The 23,415-nt window shown below is 32.2% G+C and overlaps 1 protein-coding gene across 1 annotated transcript; it reads right to left on the reverse strand.

The window, feature by feature from the left end:
* Positions 1 to 9,297: 9,297 nt before the first annotated feature.
* Positions 9,298 to 10,052, reverse strand: LOC129881725 (transcriptional regulator SUPERMAN-like). The gene has a single exon (XM_055955838.1). The coding sequence runs from the start codon at positions 9,929 to 9,931 to the stop codon at positions 9,509 to 9,511; it is 423 nt and encodes a 140-aa protein (XP_055811813.1). The 5' UTR covers positions 9,932 to 10,052; the 3' UTR covers positions 9,298 to 9,508.
* Between the last annotated feature and the right edge of the window lie 13,363 nt (positions 10,053 to 23,415).

The following is a 23,415-nucleotide window of genomic DNA, read 5'->3' on the forward strand; positions in this document are numbered from 1 at the left end:
AAAGCTACAATTTTATTTAAAAAAATAAAAATCTCAAAATGCCATAAGGTTGGTGATAGTTTCACTACGAAATTCACACACCTGGTAGTTCGAATACGAAATTCGAAAAACCCAGACATAACTCATAAATGTATGAGCACTCGATAGAAAAGCTACAATTTAAAAGAAAAACAAAATCTCAAAATGCCAAAAAAATGGTGATAGTTCAATTAGAAATCTCACACACACCTTATAATTCAAATACGAAGCTCGAAAAACCGACGTTCTCTATTAATATTTTTGACCATTAACTCATAAATTTATGAAAAATCTATAGAAAAGCTACAATTTTTTAAAAATCTAAATCTCAAAATATCGAAAAAGAGGAATGAAACTAACGCTCCTCAATATCATAATTAGCTCTTTCTGCGATTGATCTCTGTAAAGTCAATTTAAGATAAAAGAATCAAATTGGGGATAAAAATTGTGCATAAACATTGAAGTACATTATGCATACGTAAATGTACCTTAACGATTTCACATTTATCAGAGCATTATCCAAATGCGGAACTTGCGCCATTTTCGATCGACTGAGTTGAAACAGGGGTGATTTTGTTTTCTCGTCAACGTTACCCTTTTTCCGGCAGTCGGCGTCGCACCCAACTTCAGCCTAACAACACTCACTCACGTTTGACACTTAGAATAATTTCGTGACAAACACAAACTAAACAACACAGAGTAAACGACACGCAACATTACAGGCAGAATTTGGCTAAGGCAGGGAACAAGAGTTTTGTAGGCTTCCAACTACGTGAGCTTTCTGATTGATTTTGATTTCTCATTTACTAGGGACTTATGGAAATATAGTCCAAATTGAATATGGGTCTTAGTATATTGGGCCCTAAAATGGGCTTTAAATTATAGAGAAAATAACATTTGTAATCAAAAAAATATATATATATTTACAAGCGGCTACCTATTTATTTTCATTCCCCTGTTTTTAACTATTAATGTGCATTTACTGCTTGAAATCATCAAAATATATAAATCAAAGAGGAAGAAATAGTACTTCAGTGACAACACTACTCAATTACTCCTTAATACCATTAGAGTATATATATATAACAGATGGTGTTTCAATGAAAAGGTTGTTCAATTACTGTTCGATATCATCAAAGTATATTGATATCATTAGAGTTAGGTATCAAGGATAAAGAAGCAGTGATTCCGTGAATAGAACAAGGGGCAATTGGATAAATAGTTGGGGTTATGGGTTTAATCAGTGTAAATAGTTTGAGTTGAGTTAAATTTGGTAAATATTTTGCATAATTGATCCAATTTATGTAGTTTTTCCAATAAAATATTTACTGTTTTCAAACATATTGTTTTATTTATAGATGTATTACACTCAATACAAGCATCAATTGGATAACGTCTATCTTTGCTAATATCTTCTACCAACACTTTTTACTTTCCTCCTCATTGTGTAAGTGAACTTGAAGTTGTACTTAGAACGATCAGTTGAACAAATATTTTTGTTGCTAGGCTCTTTTTTCAATACTGAAATTGTCTATTTTTTTTCTAAAAGACATCTTAACTTTGTGGGCGTCCTATGACCCTCACAAACAATTTAAAACTGTTATAAATATCTCATTTTCCAGCCAACCTCAATTGCAAGAAAAGAAGTGCTATCACGCACCAATTATTGTCAGCCACGTGTTAAATTTATTTAATTTTTAATTTTTATTTTATTTTCATTTTTCTTATTTTATTGACTTTTTTTCCTTTTTTATTTCTTCTTTCTTTTTCATTCTTCATTACCTGCACTCTTAAATTTACAAAAAATCAGTAGAAAAACTATAATTTTAAAAAAAATCAAAATCTCAAAATGCCAACAAATTGGTGATAGTTCATTACGAAATTCACACACCTAATAGTTAGATAGGAAACTCGATAATTCGAGATACTTTAGATATGTTCTTGAACATCAACTCTTAAATTTACAAAAAAATCAGTAGAAAATCTAAAATTTCTTTTTTTAAAAAAAAAATCAAAATCTCAAAATGCCAAAAAGTTGATAATAGTTCACTACGAAATTCACACACCTAATAGTTCAGATAGGAAACTCGAAAATCCGAGATACTGTAATTGTGTTTTTGACCGTCAACTCTTAAATTTACAAAAAAATAGTAGAAAAGCTACAAATTTTTTTAAAAAAATAAAAATCTCAAAATGCTAAAAGGTTGGTGATAGTTCACTACGAAATTCACACACCTGGTAGTTCGAATACGAAATTCGAAAAACCCAGATATAACTCAGAAATTTACAAATACTCGATAAAAAAGCTATAATTTTAAAGAAAATCAAAATCTCAAAATGCTGAAAAATTGGTGATAGTTCAGTTAGAAAAGTCATATACACCTTATAATTTAACTACGATGCTCGAAAACCAACATACTCTATTAATGTTTTTGATCTAAATTTATGAAAAGTAAATAGAAAAACTATAATTTTTTATAAATCTAAATCTCAAAATGCCGAAAAAGAGGAATGAAACTCACGCATCTCTTTCTGTGATTGATCTCTGTAAAGTCAATTTAAGATAAATGAATCAAATTGGGGATAAAAATTGTGCATAAACATTAAAGTACATTATGCATATATAATTGTACCTTAACGATTTCAGATTTATCGGAGCATTATCCAAATTCGAAACTTGTGCCATTTTCGATCGACTGATCTCTCGAGCTTTCTCTATTGATTGATTTTGATTTCTTCTTTAGTAGAGACTTATGGAAATAGTCCAAATTAAATATGAGCTTTAGTATATTGGGCCTTCAAATAGGCTAGTCCAAATTGAATATAGGCTTTAGTATATTGGGCCCGCAAATGGGCTTTAGATTATAGAGAAAATAACACTTGTATCCAAAAAAAAGAGAAATTATTTAGAAGCGGCTACCTATTTATTTTCATTCCCCTGTTTTTAATTATTAATGTGCATTTACTGCTTGACACCATAAATAAATAAATATATATCAAAGAAGTAGAAATAGTATTTCAATGAAAACACTACTCAATTATTCCTTAATTCCATTAGAATATAGATATAACAGAGTTATTTAATAGACATATTGATGAGAGATAACAAATATTTCATAAAATTAGTCGGGACGATCGTCTGGTTCTTTAAGGTAGAATACTTAATTTGAGAATGCAGAAAGGGTACACAAAACACACGTTTGAGTACTGGATTATATTATTTTTCGCTTCATTAAGGAATTGGTGTAGTAAATATATTTGTTTAGTACTTCCTCGATGTGTCTCAATTTATATGTTATTTTTCGAATTTTCAGAGTCAAAACTTTTTTATTTTGACCATGCACTCAAAATAATTTAAATATTTATAAATTCTCACACCTAATAGTTAGATAGGAAACTCGATAATACGAGATACTTTAGTTGTGTTTTTGAATATCAACTCTTAAATTTTAAAAAAATAAGTAGAAAAGCTAAAATTTCTTTTTTTTTTAAAAAAAATCAAAATCTAAAAATGCCAAAAAGTTGGTGATAGTTCACTACGAAATTCACACACCTAATAGTTCAGATAGAAAACTCGAAAATCCGAGATACTCTAGTTGTGTTTTTCCGGCAGTCGGCGTCGCACCCAACTTCAGCCTAACAACACTCTCTCACGTTTGACACTTAGTATAATTTCGTGACAAGCACAAACTAAACAACACAGAGTAAACGACACGCAGCATTAGAGGCAGAATTTGGCTAAGGTAAAAAGCAAGAGTTTTGTAGGCTTCCAACTTCGTGAGCTTTCTGATTGATTTTGATTTCTTATTTACTAGGGACTTATGAAAATATAGTCCAAATTGAATATGAGCCTTAGTATATTGGGCCCTCAAACGGGCCTTAAATTATAGAGAAAATAACATTTGTAACCAAAAAAATAATAATTTACAAGCGGTTACCTATTTAATTTCATTCCCCTGTTTTTAACTATTAATGTGCATTTACCGCTTGAAATTATCAAAATATATATAAAAAATAGGAGGAAATAGTACTTCAGTGACAACACTACTCAATTACTCCTTAATACCATTAGAATATATATATAATATATGGTGTTTCAGTGAAAAGGCTGTTCAATTACTATTCGATAACATCAAAGTATATTGATATCATTAGAGGTAGGTATCAAGGATAAAGAAGCAGTGATTCCGTGAATAGAACAAGGGGCAGTCGGATAAATAGTTGGGGTTATTGATTTAATCAGTGTAAATAGTTTGAATTGAGTTCAATTTGGATAAATATTTTGCATAATTGATCCAATTTATGTAGTTTTTCCAATAAAATATTTATTGCTTTCAAACATACTTTTTTATTTATAGATGTATTACACTCAATACAAGCATCAATTGGATAACGTCTATCTTTACTAATATCTTCTACCAACACTTTTTACTTTCCTCCTCATTGTGTAAGTGAACTTGAAGTTGTACTTAGAACGATCAGTTGAACAAACATTTTTGTTGCTAGGCTCTTTTTTCAATACTGAAGTTGTCTAATTTTTTCTAAAAGACATCTTAACTTTGTGGTCTTCCTATGACCCTCATAAATAATTTAAAACTGTTATAAATATCTCATTTTCCAGCCAACCTCAATTGCAAGAAAAGAAGTGCTATCACGCACCAATTATTGTCAGACACGTGTTAAATTTATTTAATTTTTAATTTTAATTTTATTTTCATTTTTCTTATTTTATTGACTTTTTTTCCTTTTTTATTTCTTCTTTCTTTTTCATTCTTCATTACCTGCACTCTTAAATTTACAAAAAATCAGTAGAAAAACTATAATTTTTAAAAAAATCAAAATCTCAAAATGATTTACCCGTTCATCTCTTCATCTTAACTTATTTTTAACAACTTCATCTTTAACCCACCCCGGATATATTCTGGCCACATAACTCAGAAGTTAAGCAGTCAGAAAAAGAATTACGACTCGTTATAAATCAATATTTCTCATATCACCCAGACCAGCATACACCTATCTGCAGACTCAATTAAACAATTTAGAAACACAAATAGTATATTCTGACAATAGAATAAGACAATATAAAAAGATACTAAACACTCTCTCTCTATATATATAGTACCTTTGAATTACAAAAGCTCTATTTTTGAATTATATAATTGTACGTCACGTTTAAATAACAACCTGTATATTAATTCCTAGCATGTCATTTGATTTGATCAATAGGATAAACAATAAACCACCCCATATGTGGTGATTATACTAGTTCTAGTATAGGAGTACGAGAGTCTAAAGATATGGTGAGCCAACATAGAATTAGGGACTATAACTTAAGATATGGTGTAATAGTTTAAGTTACCTGCAATATAAGTGTAAAGAATTCTCTTTAAAAATTCCTACAGATAAGTCTTCATAAAAAAGTTATATTTATATTCTTAAAAATAGGTTGGTACCACCGTAGTTGTTATGGATGAATAGGATGCTTCTATCCTAATTAATTATCAGGTGGATAAGAGCATGCATACTCGTTTAATGGACTTTATCCGATGCAAATTTGAATCAATTGGAACTTTAAAGTATTTATCAGACATTATATATAAAATAAAAAATAATAGAATAAATAATCATCGGCTTCAATAGACCGCGTCAACATATAAGTATATTACGAGTGTGTTATTTTCTTTACACTAACATTATGTATATACTTTAACTGAATCTAATAGGATAATCAATTACTTTAAGTGATCAACATAGACCGATTTAATTAATACTTTAGCCTCTCTTTTCTCCTTTCTTTATAGAAGCGGATTAGAAAGCACATTAAAAGTAGCTGTATATCCTTGTTCTATACACTGGTTTTCAAATGGAGAAAAGGGGTCCTCAAATTAACCACTTGAGTTTTGCAGATGACATTATTATTTTCACCTCAACTTCCAAGTATTCCCTTCAACTCATCATGAAGACTCTTCAGATGTATGAAGGCGTTTCTGGGCAGCTTATTAATAAGGACAAAAGCCAAATCTTAATCCCTACCAATACCCCTGATGATATAATGGATAGAGTAGCGACCATCACTGGTTATAAATGCACTCATGGGCCTATGACATACTTGGGATGTCCATTGTACATAGGAAGACAAAGGGTCATATATTTCACTGGTATAGTTTCAAAAGTGATTGCTAAAATTCAAGGGTGGCAGACAAAGATGCTAAGCTATGGGGGGAGAGCCACTTTGATCAAATCAGTGCTTCAATCACTTCCTATACATCTGTTATCTGCCATAACCCCTACCAGAACCACTTTGAAACAAATAAAATGTCTTATTGCTGACTTCTTCTGGGGTTGGGATAAGGAGAAAAGGAAGTACCATTGGGCCTCTTGGGAAACCCTTAGTTTACCATATGAGGAGGGAGGTATTGGTGTAAAAAACTTGGAAGATATATGTCTGGCAATGCAATACAAACATTGGTGGGTGTTCAGAACTAAGAGATCTTTATGGGGGGATTTCTTGAGAGCTAAATACTGCCAAAGAGCTCACCCTGTCACAAAAAAGTGGCACACAGGTCAATCCCTCATGTGGAAGAACATGATGAAGAACAAAGGTGACATAGAACCTCACATTAAGTGGACCTTATGTTCAGGGAACTGCAGTTTCTGGTGGGATGATTGGCTGGGTATTGGCCCTCTAGCCAATCACTATGAATATATTCCAAGATTCAACAACTCCACTGTCTCCATGTTCTTGACAAATGGAAAATGGAATGAAGAGAAAATCAGGCAACAGGCCCCTCAACACATGATACACACAATTCTCAATACTAAAATCATGTACCAACAAAACACATTAGATCAAGCTCAATGGAAGCTGCAATCACATGGAAATTTCACTTGTAAATCAGCTTGGGAAAATGTGAGAAAGAAAAAAAACAAGACATTGATAGATAGGATGACATGGCATACTAACATCCCGTTCAAGGCTTCATTCTTACTGTGGAGAACATTAAGACACAAACTGCCAACCAATGATAAACTGATTTCTTTTGGGAGAGAAACTGCAGAGTGCTCATGCTGCTACAGGCCTGGTTTGGACAACATAGAGCACATATTTGTCTCCGGAAGCTTTGCTAAACACATCTGGACATATTTCTCCAACTGGGGGGGAATCAGGCAGGACCACAACTCTATTAGAGACATCTTGATGAGATGGTGGACCTACAAACCAAACAATGATGTACATAAACTCATGTTGCAAGCCCTCCCTATATTTATTTGCTGGAATGTCTGGAAGAATAGGTGTGCAAGTAAATATGGAGGAAAGAAATCTAGTACTACTAGGGTGAAGTTCAATATAATCAAAGAAATATACATGCTTATTACCACATTTTTTCCATATATCCAATGGCCACCAGCTTGGAAAGATCTAATTATTTGGATAGAAAACTGTAAGCATGACATAAAAGTAACCCAGGTTAAATGGCTCAAACCCCCCCCCCCCCCCCCAACATAGTTAAACTTAACACTGATGGGAGTGCCATAGGCAACCCAGGAAAGATAGGAGCAGGAGGAATAGTAAGGGATCATAAGGGTAATTTGATATATGCTTTTGCCTCTCCTTTGGGAGTTGGAACAAATAATCAAGCGGAAGTGCAGGCAGCCAGTTTTGGCATTAATTGGTGCATTCATCATGGTTATAATAGAGTAATATTGGAAGTAGATTCGGAACTTGTGATCAAGTGGCTGAATCTGGACATCAAACCACCCTGGAACATTCAAAACTACGTTAATGAACTCCAACAACTGGTTCAACTGCTAGAATACTTCCAATGCAAACATGTTTTTCGGGAAGCAAATTTTCCAGCTGATACATTATCTAAGTACAGCCATACACTTGATAATACACAACACTTCTACAACCTTCAACAACTTCCACAAGAAACCAAGGGCCACATAAAGCTAGACAAGATAGGATTGGCAAGCTTCAGGAGAAGAAGATTAAAAAGGATAAAACAACCTTCTTGAACATGTTTATCTCTAATTTTACCAACTTGGCTACGATTGGTGTTGCTGCAATTTTCCTTGGACCTACTTGGTACGACATGTCTAAAAAGAGCAAAGATGAAAAGAATTTCCCCAACCCATGCGAGATAGAAGGTTCGTGTACTGGTTCTTGAATAGGACTAGTGTAGGCTACTTTCTTGTATTCTCATGGAAGGGGAGAGTCTCCCTCATTTATGCTTTCTTAGTTGATTTGTACCGAGAGGAGTCCTCTCACAGGTTTAATGCTTTCTAGTTATAGTTAGTCTCTTTTTGTATCGGGGATGAGTTAGCCGACCTTAAGAGGTTAGCCGACTTATGAACCACCATAGGATCGGAGGTAAGGTTTATGTCCCCCTCCTTGTATTTTATTTTGATTATTTATGGTAAGGCTTGGGGGTGCGGCTCAACCCCTGACTGTGCACGAGAGGTGGGAGCCTCGTGTAGGGTCTGTTCCCAAAAAAAAAAAAAAAAAAAAAAAAAAAAAAAAGTATATCCTTGTTCTCCCTCTTACCAAATCAGTCTTGAATTGGATATTTGAATATTATTGGAAAGCACATTAAAATACCCCAATTGAGCAACAAGTAAATTTTCCTTTACTATTTTAGTATTTTTTTTTAAAATAAATTATTTGTGTCTACCTATTTAGACAAATTACCTTAACCCACTTTTACTAAGAAATTGAAAGTGGCCTGAAAGAACAAAAGAGTGAGCAAAAAGTGAGGAAAAGGGGACAAATTTCATTAGAAAAATGCACCTAGAAGCTGTATTATGATGTAGTAAAAAACGCAAATATTTCTTTCGTTTCAATTTATTTGTCTAATTTTGACTTAACATAAAATTTAAGAAAATAAATAAGCTTTTTAAATCTTATAGTCATTGTAGAATCAAGAATGTATCAAAATGCCTTAAATCTTATAGTTTTAGTTAAACATATTATGTAGAAAGTTAGAATTAAATAGTTATCAAAAGACTTTTTTTTTAAAATGAACTAAAAATGGAACAAAGACAAAAAATTAAAACAGAATGAGTACATCTTTTGTAGCGAAAAAAGAAAAAGAAGAAGGGGGGAATGGATAAGAGACATGCCCTATATTTAAGATGTTATACCATCTTTATGTATAAGCAAATTTTAATTAGTTGAATTGCAAAAATGTAGCATTCTTCATGAATGTGAGGAAACAAGAATCCATCTAGCTAAATCCCTCAGTGCAAAAATCGCAAAAAGTAGAAAATTAAAGAACATAAATAGAATTCTTATTTATTACGTAGTAAAAAATAAGGGACTGACGGATAATCTAACAAGCACACAAAACCCTAACATATAGTTTCGGCATAAACATATAGTAATTATTTTAGTACATATATATATAATATACTGCTTAGTGCTTACCAGTATGTGCATAATTTGCACGATTAATCGTGAACGTACGTACTAATGTAGAATATTAATTAATTAAGGATCATGGCCTAATCGAAGCTCCAAATCCAAATCATCTTCTGTCCCTTTAATCTTTTCGTCCATAGTTTCATCAAGTTGCATGATGCGCCAATCACCTCCGAACAAATTTAGGCACTGCAGTCGATTATCTTCCGAGCCCCTATCAGGCCCGTTCATAAAAAACGGGCCCATAGTAGATGTAGATGAACGGGCCGGAAGATATGTTTGATAACTTAATTGGGTTGCGGCAGTATGGTAAGGCCCGTTTATCTGACTTGGTCTGATTCTGTCTTTTCTGTGAATATTCATATGACCGCCTAAAGCTTGAGCAGTGTTAAATCCTCTTTTGCAGAAAACACACTCATAAGATCGGCCTATACCATTTTCTTGATGCTTTGGCTGGTGGTCAACTTCTTGATGAACTGACGAGTTCTTCATGTTGGTTAATTTGATCTGATTGATTGATTGATAGGAGTAATTAAAAATGGGAAAATGAAATTAATGACTGATTAGCGTGTGATGGAAGATGAGACAATTTAAGCTCTTTCGATTTTGAAAAGTGTGGGGGACGGTTGGATAATTAATGTTGCTTTATTTGTTAAGTATTACAGGCCGGCCGTTTACATGTATCTTACTAAATAAAACCACATGTGTAGTCGAATTTTGGATATGAAAAAATTCTTTGTCAGAAATACTAGGGTCTTATGTGGCGTGAATTCGAAATAGTTATACTCCAATGTAGGTATAGGCCGATGCCATATGAAAAATTTTAAAAAAAACTATCAATATTTATCCTTCATTTGATGTTCTTAACTACTTTATATTTTCTAGAAAAATAATTTGAGAATGATAGAAAATAGTCTTTAATTTATGTCCTTAAATATTTTTATTAATGAATATCATACCTTTAACATTTCATTTAATATGGACTAGAGAGTATATATTACTTGTCCCTTGTTTTAACTCTTGTTTTACTTTCATTAAGAAAATAACGAATAGATTTTAAGGTATTATTTACTAAGTTTTCTAATTTACTTATTAGAAATTTTTTCTTTAAAAAAATGAGCAGTATTAAAAAAATTATTTATTTAATATTAAGGATATAATTGAAAATAATTAGTACTGACTCTAATATTAAATTCTTAAAATAACACTTATTTTAGAATAACTTTTTAAGCTAAAGTAAGTATTAATTTGAGACGGACGGGTAATTTCTAATTCCATTTTTATTACACAGAGATAATAAAATTAGATTAGGAATTATATATTCTGCTTTTAATATTACTAGTTGTTTATTTTATATCAAGGCATAGAGCCGTGGGGGTGGAGACTTTCCTAAACCAACCCTTTTTAATATTCAAATCAAAATACAACTAGCTATGTTGGCAAAAAACATATAAACCTCGTATTATTGCTTCCTCGTAAATTCCTCTGACATATCCCCAATTTAAATATTTATTATACATATTCACAGCAAATCCAATATATATATTACTCAGAAGCATTCACTCAACCAGCCAAATACCTATTTTATCCTCTAAATTAGTGTATTTATCCTCGCTTCATACGAAATTAAATATATTTTGGAATAATTCTGCTTCGACTGATAAATCTAATCAAAATTATTATATCGTCAATCCAAAGGACAGAAATGAGAATCGATACCATTTGATATTTTTCAATAAGCAATGTATAAAAAAAAACAATGTAAATCAAGTCAAGGTCTTGATGTTTTCTATTCTAGAAAATTGCTAGAAAGATATTTTCAAACTTTAATTTCAGCTTAACATTGTCGATAAAAAGAAGAAAAATATAAAAAATTAATATGAAAAGTTTCAGTAAATTGACTATCTAATTATCGTAGTTTCTTATTAAATTCATTGAATTTTATGATAATAATAATATTAGTTCAACCAAAGTAACATTAACTTTAATTGATTATAAATTACATGACTTTTTTTTTAATGTATAAACGACTCCATTTGTAATATAAAAAAATAAAAAAAATATTTGCAATGCACAAAAGTAAAAAATACTTGAATTATGTTTCAATAAAGTTATACATGAAATTAAGAAGTAAATATGATTGAATTTTTTAATTAATAAACAAATTGGGTAATCTATAAGAATAGTTAGAAAGGAGTTGAGAAGACATGTTATTTAAGTAGATTGAAAATTTTAATTAATAAATAATTTATTTAATGAAAAGAATGAAGAAAAAAAGATCAAAAAAAGAGAAAAATAATAAATAAGAATGGAGGTCATAAGAAGTGTCACATCACCTTATCTATGTTTATATATATATCTTGATTATCAATTTTCTTTTAATACTTTTCCAATATTATTTTCTCTTTTTTAATCTATATTATGGACTTACTAATAGAAAAAATAAATCTTATTTTATTATTACACTATTATATATGTTTGAAAATTATTTTTCACTTTTTAAATTACTTTATAAATAAGATTTATTTGTTCTATAGTCAAATTCACAACTAATAGATTATAAAGAGAAACAAAATGACTTTATTAGGTAATTTTGAATACTTAAATGGTCGTCGTCTGAGTAATGAACTCGTTTTATTTCAAAGTCGTCAACTTAATTTCGTCTAGGGATCTCCTCAAGAAATGTTAATCCCTTGTGTCAACTATCACCTATATTAATTTGGGAAACTTATATAAATCTTACTAGTTTAGGAGCTAATTATTTAGATACATTCTAATTTGCAATATTATGTATCTTACCAGATTTGAGTGCGTCAAGATACGTTCAGATACATGTATCTCGAGATACATGGGGTTAAAATTAGGTGTAATTTGTTCTAGATAACATTGTATACAAGTGGATTCACAAGTATTTGAGATACATAACAAATCTCTCTCGTCTCCCTCCCATCGCACTCACCACTTCCCTATGTATTTGGGATGTATTTGGTATTCCAGATACATACAGATACATGTATCTGGTCATGTCTATCTAGTGTGAGTCGCATGTATCTGCGATATGTAACAAATCTCGCTCACCTCCCTTCTCATCTCGCGTGACTCTCTCCCAATTTTAGTGTAGCTAGTAGCAAACATACATATATTGAAGTGCATCTTCCTCAATATATGATAGAAAACTTTTAATTAGTGGTAAAATAAATAATATTTTAAAAGTATAAGTTAATAGTATATATGATAGTGAAGTATGTTGAATTATGTAGTTTTTCCTATTAGTTTTACTACAAATTGAAACTAAGTCCAACACCAAGAACAAAAATATGACAACTAGTATACAACTCTGTCAACCGACAATTAATTGATGTGTGTTTTGATGATTCAAGTAAGAAAAAATCCGCATATATGATAATTCAGATATAAATTAAACTCAAAAAAATAAAATATTTTAGGTGTTTTTTTGACTTTTCACTCTTTTAATAATAGAGAGCTGCTGAAGGACAGAGGATGCTTCCCCCATGAGTCGTGACCATGATAATGATAAGATGTAAAAATTATAATGACCCATCAACATTGCAATTTTTGTAGTTTCTTTTTGTCTGTTCATAAAACATATTGAGTCGATTTTTTTTGTTGCGTTAATTATACTTATTAGGGATTAATTAAATTAACACACGTTCACTATCTCTGTGTCATCACAGTCTCCATCACCATGCAATTATATCACAGCTAGATGTCACCCTATTTAATTAATTATTCCATGAAAATTACTTGTTGTTTAACTAGGTACTGGCTGCTTCTCAAAAACAAAAATGAAATGCCAAAGGTTTTGGTAGTGATGATCCAAGCTATGATCTCAGATGCATCAAAATCAAGTCTGATCCCAATTAATATGCTAAATATATAGTAATTTAAATCTATGTGGGCATGTGTTGTTGGAAAAGTATAAAAGAAAATATATAGAAGAAACTCGTGTATGTGAATTAACTATTAATACTAATTTATAAAATATGCAAATCTATCATATTTGACATGCCAAGATTTTAGGGAGTGTTTGGCATGACAACAAACATTTTTTTGAATAAATAAATAAATCCTCTTTTGATGTTTGATCGATACAAAATGTATTTTCGACGACATTTGTGTCAAATAGATGAAATGATTTCCCACACTTATGGCGGTCATTTTTCTAATCTAAATACTGAACTTCGGATAATTACTTAGCTTACTTAGTGTTTAATAATTACTTAGCTTACTTAGTGTTTAACAAATGCCCCCAACCTATAAGCCAATTATCAGTTATAATATAATATAATTTTACTCTTTAATGTAATATCAATTTTTTGGAATATATTTTTGATCCACCATGTGAACATCATCAAAAAAAAAAATTGAGAAATATTTCTAGGAAGGTATTATTTTTCTTGATAAATGACTTCCTTCGTAGCAAACACTTCTAACAAAATTTATATCGACAAATTCATGATCATAAAAGAACAAATTTTATTTCCATACCAAAAAGAAAAACTTGAAGATGTACATATTTTTCTGCTTCCTCTCCCTCACCATGAGACTCTCACATCTAGAGTCGTCAATAAGGGCTAGGCTCGTTTGGCTAGTCCGGCATAATTTATAATTTGATAGAGTTGGGTTAAGATTTTTAAAATTCATTTAAGAGTAGGACTTTTTAGTCCGGCCCAGATAAGCTCGTCAGTTTGTTAAGGCTTGAACAATGTGGTTGAGCTAGCCCGTGAGTCAAATAAAAAATAAAATAGAATACTAAAAATAACAAGAGGAGTCCAAACTTAAAGTTTTAAATCGAATATTACAAAGTTCAAAATCCAAATAAAAAAATATCTTCTTGTACAGTTGTCTCAAAAATATTTACATAAAATAACAATGATTTCAGATTGAAAACATACAACCAAATATTTACTTAAAGTTAAACTTAATAAGTATTATTAAGATTATTTTATTTATAAATTTGAGACATGGTTAACCTAGCGTAAACATCGTGTAATATTATCTTGTCGTTATTTACGTTATTAAAATTAAAATTAAAATTATAAAAATAATATTTTTTTTAAAAAAATTGGCTGGCCCGGTGCGGCCCATAGCCCACGTAATTGTGGGTTAGGCTGACATTTTTTTGGCCCGCCAAAATAATGGATCAACCCGATCTGACCCGTAAAATTTCAAAGCTTGTATAAATTAATCCAAATGGACTGAACCGACCCATATTGACAGCTCTACGCACATCTGAAGATTAATTGTTGCTAAATGCATATTGCTGATGTTGATAATGATTTTCCCTGAATTTTTCATTTAGAGCTAATTAATTAGAAGAAAAGCTTAACTAAGGCTGTGTTTGGTATCAAGAAAAATATAATTAGAAAAATAAGTGGGCTTTTTTTTTTTTTTTTTTTTGTATTTTGTGTGTACGTAAAAAATAATTATTCTTAAAATATTTGTATATAATATAGGCAATATGGGAGGTGAAGGTGGAGGGCTACAGGGTTGGAGATGAAGATGAAGTGTGTTAGAGTGTGGTGAGAACATAATTAATGTGGAATGTTTGTGAAACCTATTTTTTTTATTTTCATTGAGAAAATTATTTTCCTCATTTTAAGAAACTCATTTTCCTAAAAAAATATTATTCAAAAGCTTTAATTAACCACACGTAAAAAATTGAAAAACATAAAATGTTTTCTATATTTTTGCTTCTCCTTTTCCATAGACTTGGTTAACATTTATCTTAAATAAAAGGCTGTTATACAAAGACTATTTGATGGTCTTAATTAAATTAGGTCATCATTTGAATATATGCTCCCATCTCAGACTCACTTGCAGGCCAGCTGATTTATTTATAAATTTATAAAGACATTTTTTTATATATTAAATAGCAAGTGCCCTTACATTATTCTAAAATTCATGACAACCTTTTCGGTTAATGTATAAAGTCTTATTGGAAAATCTATTAATAGGACTCATAGTTATCAGAATATCTACTTCAATTTGACCGAGTAATTCTGAATTTCTGATCAATGCTTCTTTTATAATTAATTAACTGGGCTACTAAAATTTTCTTGATTAGTGGTTTTCGTTTTATTCTCTGCTGAATTTCTCATGGAAGCTTAATTTTTTTCATGGCCCGAAATGTAAAAATTGTTTTTATAACAGGTGATCGTGAAACTTAAATTCAAGATCTTTGCCTTATAATATGATATAATTATTATATAACATTGTATAAATATTTCATTTAAAAGTATAAGCGATTAGGCAGAGTAAATAAGGTTTACTATTTAATTATATTTCTTTCGCACTTTTGTTCCCTATACTGATTAGTGGTTTACAAACAGGAGCTCACCTAGTAATCAGCGTATGGATTCAGCCAAATTCAATTATTTTCATTCAAACAATGTATTTATGTTAATGAATTTATTAAATATGAATAAATATTATATATTTAGAGCTTAATTATTACCAATTAAATTGTCATTCTAAAATTCAGAACTTACAAAGTTAAAATTCTTGTTTCGTGTCAATCTACAAAGGTTTGATATATGTTTAATATTCATTGGCAGGGGCGGAGTCAACTTTGGTCGAAGCGGGTTCATCTGAACTTCCTTCGGATGAAAATTACACTCTTTATATACATGATTTAAATTTTTTTTTTTATATATATATATATATATATATATATAATATAATAGATGTTGAACCCCGTTCAATTTTTTCTTGTGTTTACTTCTTTATATTTTAAACTCTCTTAATGAAAATTATGTCTCACACACTGAACACCGTATCCCCTACTTAAATTAGAGAACAAGAAAATATATAATTAATGCATATGATTAAATATCCCTCTTATTCCAAAGAGTTTCTAGTTACATACTAAACTTTCTAATGAAATGTTGCCAAGCAGTCTATGACTCGATTTTCACCTTGACTTTGAGAAGGCAAAAAGGATTGAAGTGGTTCAAAAGAAATGAGAAGACAAAACGCAAAAACATAAAAGAAAGTCCTGTGGTCTTGTCATCCCTTTCTGACTTGTCTCTCTAATTCCAATCTTTATTTTAATGTTGAACAAGAGACAAAACCAAAATCAATCCTCTCATAACATAACAATAAAAAAAAATAGAACTAGAAATTGTCTAGTCTAAATGTCACGTTGTTGGGTTTTGATGAATGGACAAGTTTTTTTTTATTTTTTATTTTGGGTATTGTACAAAATTTGATCTTTTGACAAAGTCTTAATTTACCAGCTCAAGTGGGGATTTGTCACAACTTAAAACAAAATAAGATTATTTGAATTGAAGATTTAGGGAAAATGTCACGGTCGATAACTACGTGACTGATCTTAACTACTACTGCACTCAACCAAATCATCCTGTCATTTAGTGCACAAACAATGTTTTCATTGCTTTATTCTTAATTTAGCCTTCCTGCTGTAAAGTTGATTCATTTATAATGTGGCATGGTGGCATTATATGATTAGAGGGGTATGTTTTTTTCTATAAAAAAGAAGAAGTTGAAGATGGCCATGGGCCAATTTATTAAAACAAAATTGAATTAGAGATAGTTTCAAATATATATACAATAAAGTAATTAGTTTATAATAAATATAGTCAAATTTTATTTATATAAAAAATAGTCAAATGTAATAGAAAGTATAGATTGATTATATATTATGATACACTCAAAAAGCTGAATATAGCTTACCTATATATGAACTATACATTGACTGTACATTATGATACATTCAAAAAGCTGAATATTAATATTTAACTATACATGGAGTATACACTGACCATACATGAAGTATACACTGACTATTTAATTTTCACTAACTCAAAATCTCCTCTAAACAGTCCTAAATTTTAGATATGACATCCTCTCGATATTTTAAGTATTTTGATATATAACTTGCTCAAAGAAGAAGAAGGAGGAGGAGGAGGAACCAACAACAACAGTAGAAGAAGATGAAGCAAGAGGAGGCAGCAACAACTAAAGGTGTCAATTGGGCCTGTATGATCGGTATTCGGCCCATTAAGACCGTCCCACTATGGGCCTGGCACGAGAGGAACCAGACTCGTCACCGACCCACCCCTAAACAAAATTGGGCCAATGGCTACTTTCTAAAAAAGTGGCCCAATTTCTGATTTAAAAAAAAAAAATCTTTACAATTTTTTTCTATAAATACCTTAACATTTAATCATTTTTTCCTACAACAATCATATAATTCTCTCTCAATTTCTCAATTCTCTCTTAAACTGATAGTAATCTTTTATTATTTTTTTACAATTAACAACATCAAGTGGAAGTTTTCAACTTTCAAGTGTTCAACATTTCATTAATTCAACGATTCTTTCTTTGATTCCGACAATTTGGTATAATCGTTCCTTCTCTTATTTTTATTTAGTATATTAATTCTTCTATATTTAAATATTTTATTTTTGTGTTTATAATTTTTATTATTTTAATTTGCATAATGGATAAATTTTAAAAAGTAGGTAAAATTGTTAAAAATTTATGTCCCGGAGGTAGTAGTGGTAGTACGAAAAAAAGTGATTCCGGTAGAGGTAGTACAAGTAGATTTTATTCTCGTATGCCTGAAGCACCATCTAATGAATTTGAAAAAAAAGGTGCACATGATATGAATGAAAATGAATATCAAGAAACTTACGGTATAGAAGAACCAAATGAAGTTGAAGTAGAAATACACAAGATAATAATGATAAAGATATAATGATGATGAAGATGATACACCAACTAGTCTTCTTGTTGTTATAGGTAATGCTCAATCTAGAACTAGTAATCTTCCTCCACAGCCTGTAAAAGAAAGAAAAAAACTAGTTTAGTATGACATTATTTTGAACAAATAGCCGCAACAACTAAAGTTCAATGTGAAGTTTGTTAACAATTTTCGAGTATAAGACCTGAAGTAATAAATGTGGGATGTATCAATTGATTAGACATCTAGATAATGAGCATACTGGTGGAGAAAATGAATACAACAACATGGGGGTGTTACTGGACTAGTTCAATGTAGATTAAATCAACATACCAAAAATTAATTGGGACGTATCATAAAATGAAGGATCGTGAAGAATTAGATAATAATAGCTTTGTGTTGTCTACCTTTTTCATTTGCTTCTTCTGATTCTTTTATTCATTATATATAATTAGTTTATAATCTCGTGTTGGAAAGTATTTCTAGAAGTACTTATAGATCAGATATTTTTAGGCTTCAGGGACAATATGCATACTATTTACGTTGGTTATTAACAAATCTTCCATGTAGAGTTTCACTTACTTCTGATCTTGGTTATGCTATAAATAAAAATGATTATTTAACTATTACTTGTCATTGGATAGATAATGATTTTGTCATGCAAAAATGTATTTTAGCATTTTAATATGATGAAGACCATAAACATATTGCATAATTTATTTCTGATTCTATATCAATGGTTGCAAAATATTATGGTCTTGAACACAAAGTTTTATGTATTTCTTTTGATAATTCATCTAACAACACCGCTGCTATTAATTCTTTAAAAACTGAGCTTTCCTCCCCTCCCCTTAGCAGATATTTTTCATATTAGATGTGCTTGTCATATATAAAATTTAATTGTAAAAGATGGTCTTTATTTTTTTGAGCCAATAATTGAAAAAGTTAGGTATGCAGTTGATTTTATTCAAGGAAATAATAGAAAAGTTAGACTTAAAGAATTTAAAAGAAAATGTGAAAAAAATAATCTTAGACCAAGATTAATACCCGAAGAAATTGAGACTAGGTGGACTTCTACTTATGATATTTTAAAGACTTGTAATATTTATAGAGACCCTATAACTATAACTTTTAATCAATAAGCATATAAATTTTTCGAAATCATATTTCAAGAATCTGATTGAACTAAATTAATGATATTGTTATTTTTTTAGAAAAATTTTATGCGACTACTGTTGAATTTTTTGGTGCTTATTATCCCACTGTTTGTAATATTTTAGCTTATATATCCGATCTTTCTTTATTGCTTATAGAATATAAACTTAAACAAGATTACAAAGAATTTTTAATTGAAATGATTGAAAATTTTAAAAAATATATTTTTTCTATTTTTTTTCATTTTTTTTCGCTGCTTCTGATTTTTTTAATTATTATTATTATTTCTATTATTTTTTTAAATTTTATTTTATTTTATTTTCGCTGCTTCTGCTTCTCATTATCTGATTTTTGTGGGTTCTTCCATCTTCGACAGTCAACTTCTCCATTTCCACTCTGGGCTGCATATTTTGTCGTCGGAATTTCGAACGCAGATCTGAAAAGTTCTCTCTGTCGCCTCTCTCCATTCTTTTGGAGTAATTCAGCAAATTAGAGATACAAATTGTGCATCTCCCCCAGATCTGACCTAGATTTATTGTTTTTCGGCGTGAATAGTGTTTTCCAATGTGAATAGTGTTTTCTGATTTGACAGTGTTTTCCGACGACAACCAAGTTCATTTCGACTAGAGTTGGTAGCTTCGGTTTCCATATATTCTTTTTTCATACACTTGTCGCTGCATTTTTGCTAACTTTAGAACTTTAGACCTGTGAATAGATTATTAATTCATACGTGTTTTCGTGGCTTTGGATAGGAATGATAGACTAGGGTCATGTTCTCACTCGGGGACGGAGACAAGGGTAAGGAGGGGTAAGTGGATTAAAGGAGCATCTAGACTGAGAGTAGGTATGTGGAACATTGGCACGCTAACGGAAAAGTCGATAGAGCTAGTTAAGATTCTTAAGAAGAGAAAAATTAATATAACTTGTGTCCAAGATACCAAATGGGTAGGTTCTAAAGCTAAGGAGGTGGATGGGTATAAGCTTTGGTTCTCCGGTAGTTCGAAGTATAAGAATGGGGTAGGCATTTTAGTAGACAGTGATTTACGGGACCAGGTGGTAGAGGTTAGGAGAATCACTGATAGGATGATGTCGATTAAGGTGGTCATTGAAGGGATAACTTTGAACATTATTAGTGCATATGCGCCGCAAGCGGGCCTAGGCGAGGAAGAGAAGAGGCACTTTTGGGAGGATTTGGATGAGTTAGTGGGAAGCATACCGCCTACTGAGAAGCTGTTTCGTGGGAGGGAATTTCAATAGGCACATCGGGTCTATCTCGGGGGGGGGGGGGTATGATGATGTGCATGGAGGATTTGGCTTCGGGGACAGAAATAGAAGAGGAGTTTTACTTTTGGAATTTCCAAGAGCTTTTGGGTTGGTGATAGCCAACTCGAGTTTCCTAAAGAAGGAGGACCACTTGGTAACCTTCCGTAGTTTGATGGCTAAGACTCAGATAGACTTTTTACTCCTTAGAAAGGATGATAAAGGTCTGTGCAAAGACTGTAAGGTCGTTTTGATAGAGAACCTTACAACCCGACATAAGCTCTTGGTGATGGATTTAGGGATCAGGATAACGAAAAAGAAGAGGGTAGAGGATGATCGACCTAGGATCAGATGGGGAAGTTTGACCACGACTAGTGACCTAGAGATGGGAGAGAAATTGAAGGACATGGGAGCCTGGGATAGTAGTGGGGATGCGACCAATATGTGGGATATGATGGCTAGTTGTATTAGAGTTGTAGCAAGGGAAGTGTTGGGAGTATCGACAGGTAGTCGTAGTCGGCATCAAGGGGACTAGTGGTGGAATAGAGAAGTGCAAGGGAAGGTGGAAGCAAAGAAAATGGTGTACGCGAAATTGATAGAAAGCACGGATGAGGTGGAGAAGTGGACGAATAATAAACTTTATAAGATAGCGCAGAAGGAGGCGAAGTCAGCGGTTTCAATGGCAAAAATGACAGCTTTTGAACGCCTTTACACTGAACTAGAAGAGAAAGATGGGGATAGGAAATTATTCAGGCTAGCCAGGGCGCAGGAGAGGAGGGCACGCGATGTGGATCAAGTGAAGTGCTTTAAGGATGAATATGGAAAAGTCTTGGTAGATGAGACTCTCATTAAACAGAGATGGCAGACATACTTCCATAAACTCTTGAATGAACAAGGTGACAGAGAGATTGTGTTGGGAGATTTGGAACGTACAGCGAGGCATCACAATTTTGGGTGTTGCAGAAGTATTACAGTCGAAGAGGTTAAGGGTGTTGTGCGTAGGATGCACAGCGGAGGAGTGACCAGACCCGATGAGATCCCTGGGGAATTTTGGAAGAGCGCGAGCTCGGTAGATTTGGAGTGGCTGACTAGGTTTTTTAATGTCATCTTTGAGATGGCAATGATGCCCTAAGAATGGAGGTCGAGTGTAATGATCCCTATATATAAAAACAAAGGGGATATCCACAGCTGCAATAACTATAGAGGTATCAAACTTCTAAGCCATACTATGAAAGTGTGGGAAAGAGTGGTGGAGATGAGGGTGAGGAGAGGCGTGTCTATTTTAGAGAACCAGTTTGGATTTATGCTGGGATGCTCACCTACAGAAGCCATCCATCTTATGAAGAGAAAGAGGGACTTGCATATGGTATTCATTGACCTAGAAAAGGCTTACGATAAAGTTCCACGAGAGGTACTATAGAGATGTTTAGAGGCTAAAGATGTACCTATTGAGTACATTAGGGTGATCAAGGACATGTATGAGGGTGCCAAAACTAGGGTAAGGATAGTAGAAGAGGACTCAGAGTACTTTCCAGTTGTGATGGGGTTGTATCAAGGATCAACTCTTAGTCTATTCTTATTTGCCTTGGCGATGGATGGATTGACGAGACAAATCCAAGGTGAGGTGCCATGGTGTATGTTGTTCGCAAATGATATAGTCCTGATCGATGAGACTCGTAGCAGTGTTAACGCTAAGCTAGAGGAGTGGAGACATACCTTGGAGTCTAAAGGGTTTAAGATGAGTAGGACTAAGACAGAGTACTTAGAGTGCAAGTTTAGTGGGACACCCCAGGAGGTTGGCGTGGAAGTTAGGCTTGGTGCCCAAGCTATCCAAAAAAGAAGTAGTTTCAAGTATCTTGGGTCTATCATGCAAGGCAGTGGGGAGATTGACGATGATGTCACACATCGTATTAGGGTAGGGTGGATGAAATGGAGGCTCGCGTCCGGAGTGCTATGTGATAAAAAGGTGTCACCACAACTTAAGGTCAAGTTCTACAAAGTGGTGGTTAGACCGGCTATGTTGTATGGGGTGGAGTGCTGGCTAGTTAAGACCTCTCATATTCAGAAGATGAAAGTTGCCGAGATGAGAATGTTGAGATGGATGTGTGGGCACACCAGGAGTGACAGGATTAGAAATGAGGCTATTCGGGACAAGGTGAGAGTGGCCTCGGTGGAAGACAAGATGGGAAAATACGACTTAGATGGTTTGGGCATCTGAAGAGGAGAGACACAGGTGCCCTAGTTCGGAGGTGTGAGGTTGGACATGGATGGGTACAGAAGAGGTAGGGGTAAACCGAAAAAGTATTGAGGAGAGGTGATTAGACAGGACATAGCGCAGTTACAGCTTACAGAGGACATGACCTTAGATAGAAAGGTGTGGAGGATCCACATTAGGGTAGAAGACTAGTTCATAGTCTCGCTATTCGTACTTATTCATATGCGTAGTAGTGCATTACGATCTCTTGCACTCTGATTTCTATTATTTTTGTAATTCTGCTAGTATATGATACTTTTTATACTCTGATCACTCTACTTTATTTATGACGTTTTCGTTATCTGTTATCTCATAGCTCTTTGAATTTCTTAACCATATCTGACCTTTTTATTATGCTTTTATTGAGACGAGGGTCTCCCAGAAATAGTCGTCCTACCTTGGTAAAAGTAAGGTCTGCGTACACTCTATCCTTCTCAGACCCCATGATGTGGGATTTTACTGGGTTGTTATTGTTGTATATTTTTTCTATTCTTCCTATTTATTTGATTGATGCTATGCTAAATCTGTATATGAAATTTGCTACTATGTCTGAATTTGTTCGCATTATATATAGTTCTT

Source organism: Solanum dulcamara, chromosome 3, assembly GCF_947179165.1.
Source record: "Solanum dulcamara chromosome 3, daSolDulc1.2, whole genome shotgun sequence".
Taxonomy (NCBI): domain Eukaryota; kingdom Viridiplantae; phylum Streptophyta; class Magnoliopsida; order Solanales; family Solanaceae; genus Solanum; species Solanum dulcamara.

Bases quoted from the DNA above. Each gene is read 5' to 3' on its own strand.
- LOC129881725 (XM_055955838.1), bottom strand. From the start codon at position 9,931: ATGAAGAACTCGTCAGTTCATCAAGAAGTTGACCACCAGCCAAAGCAT.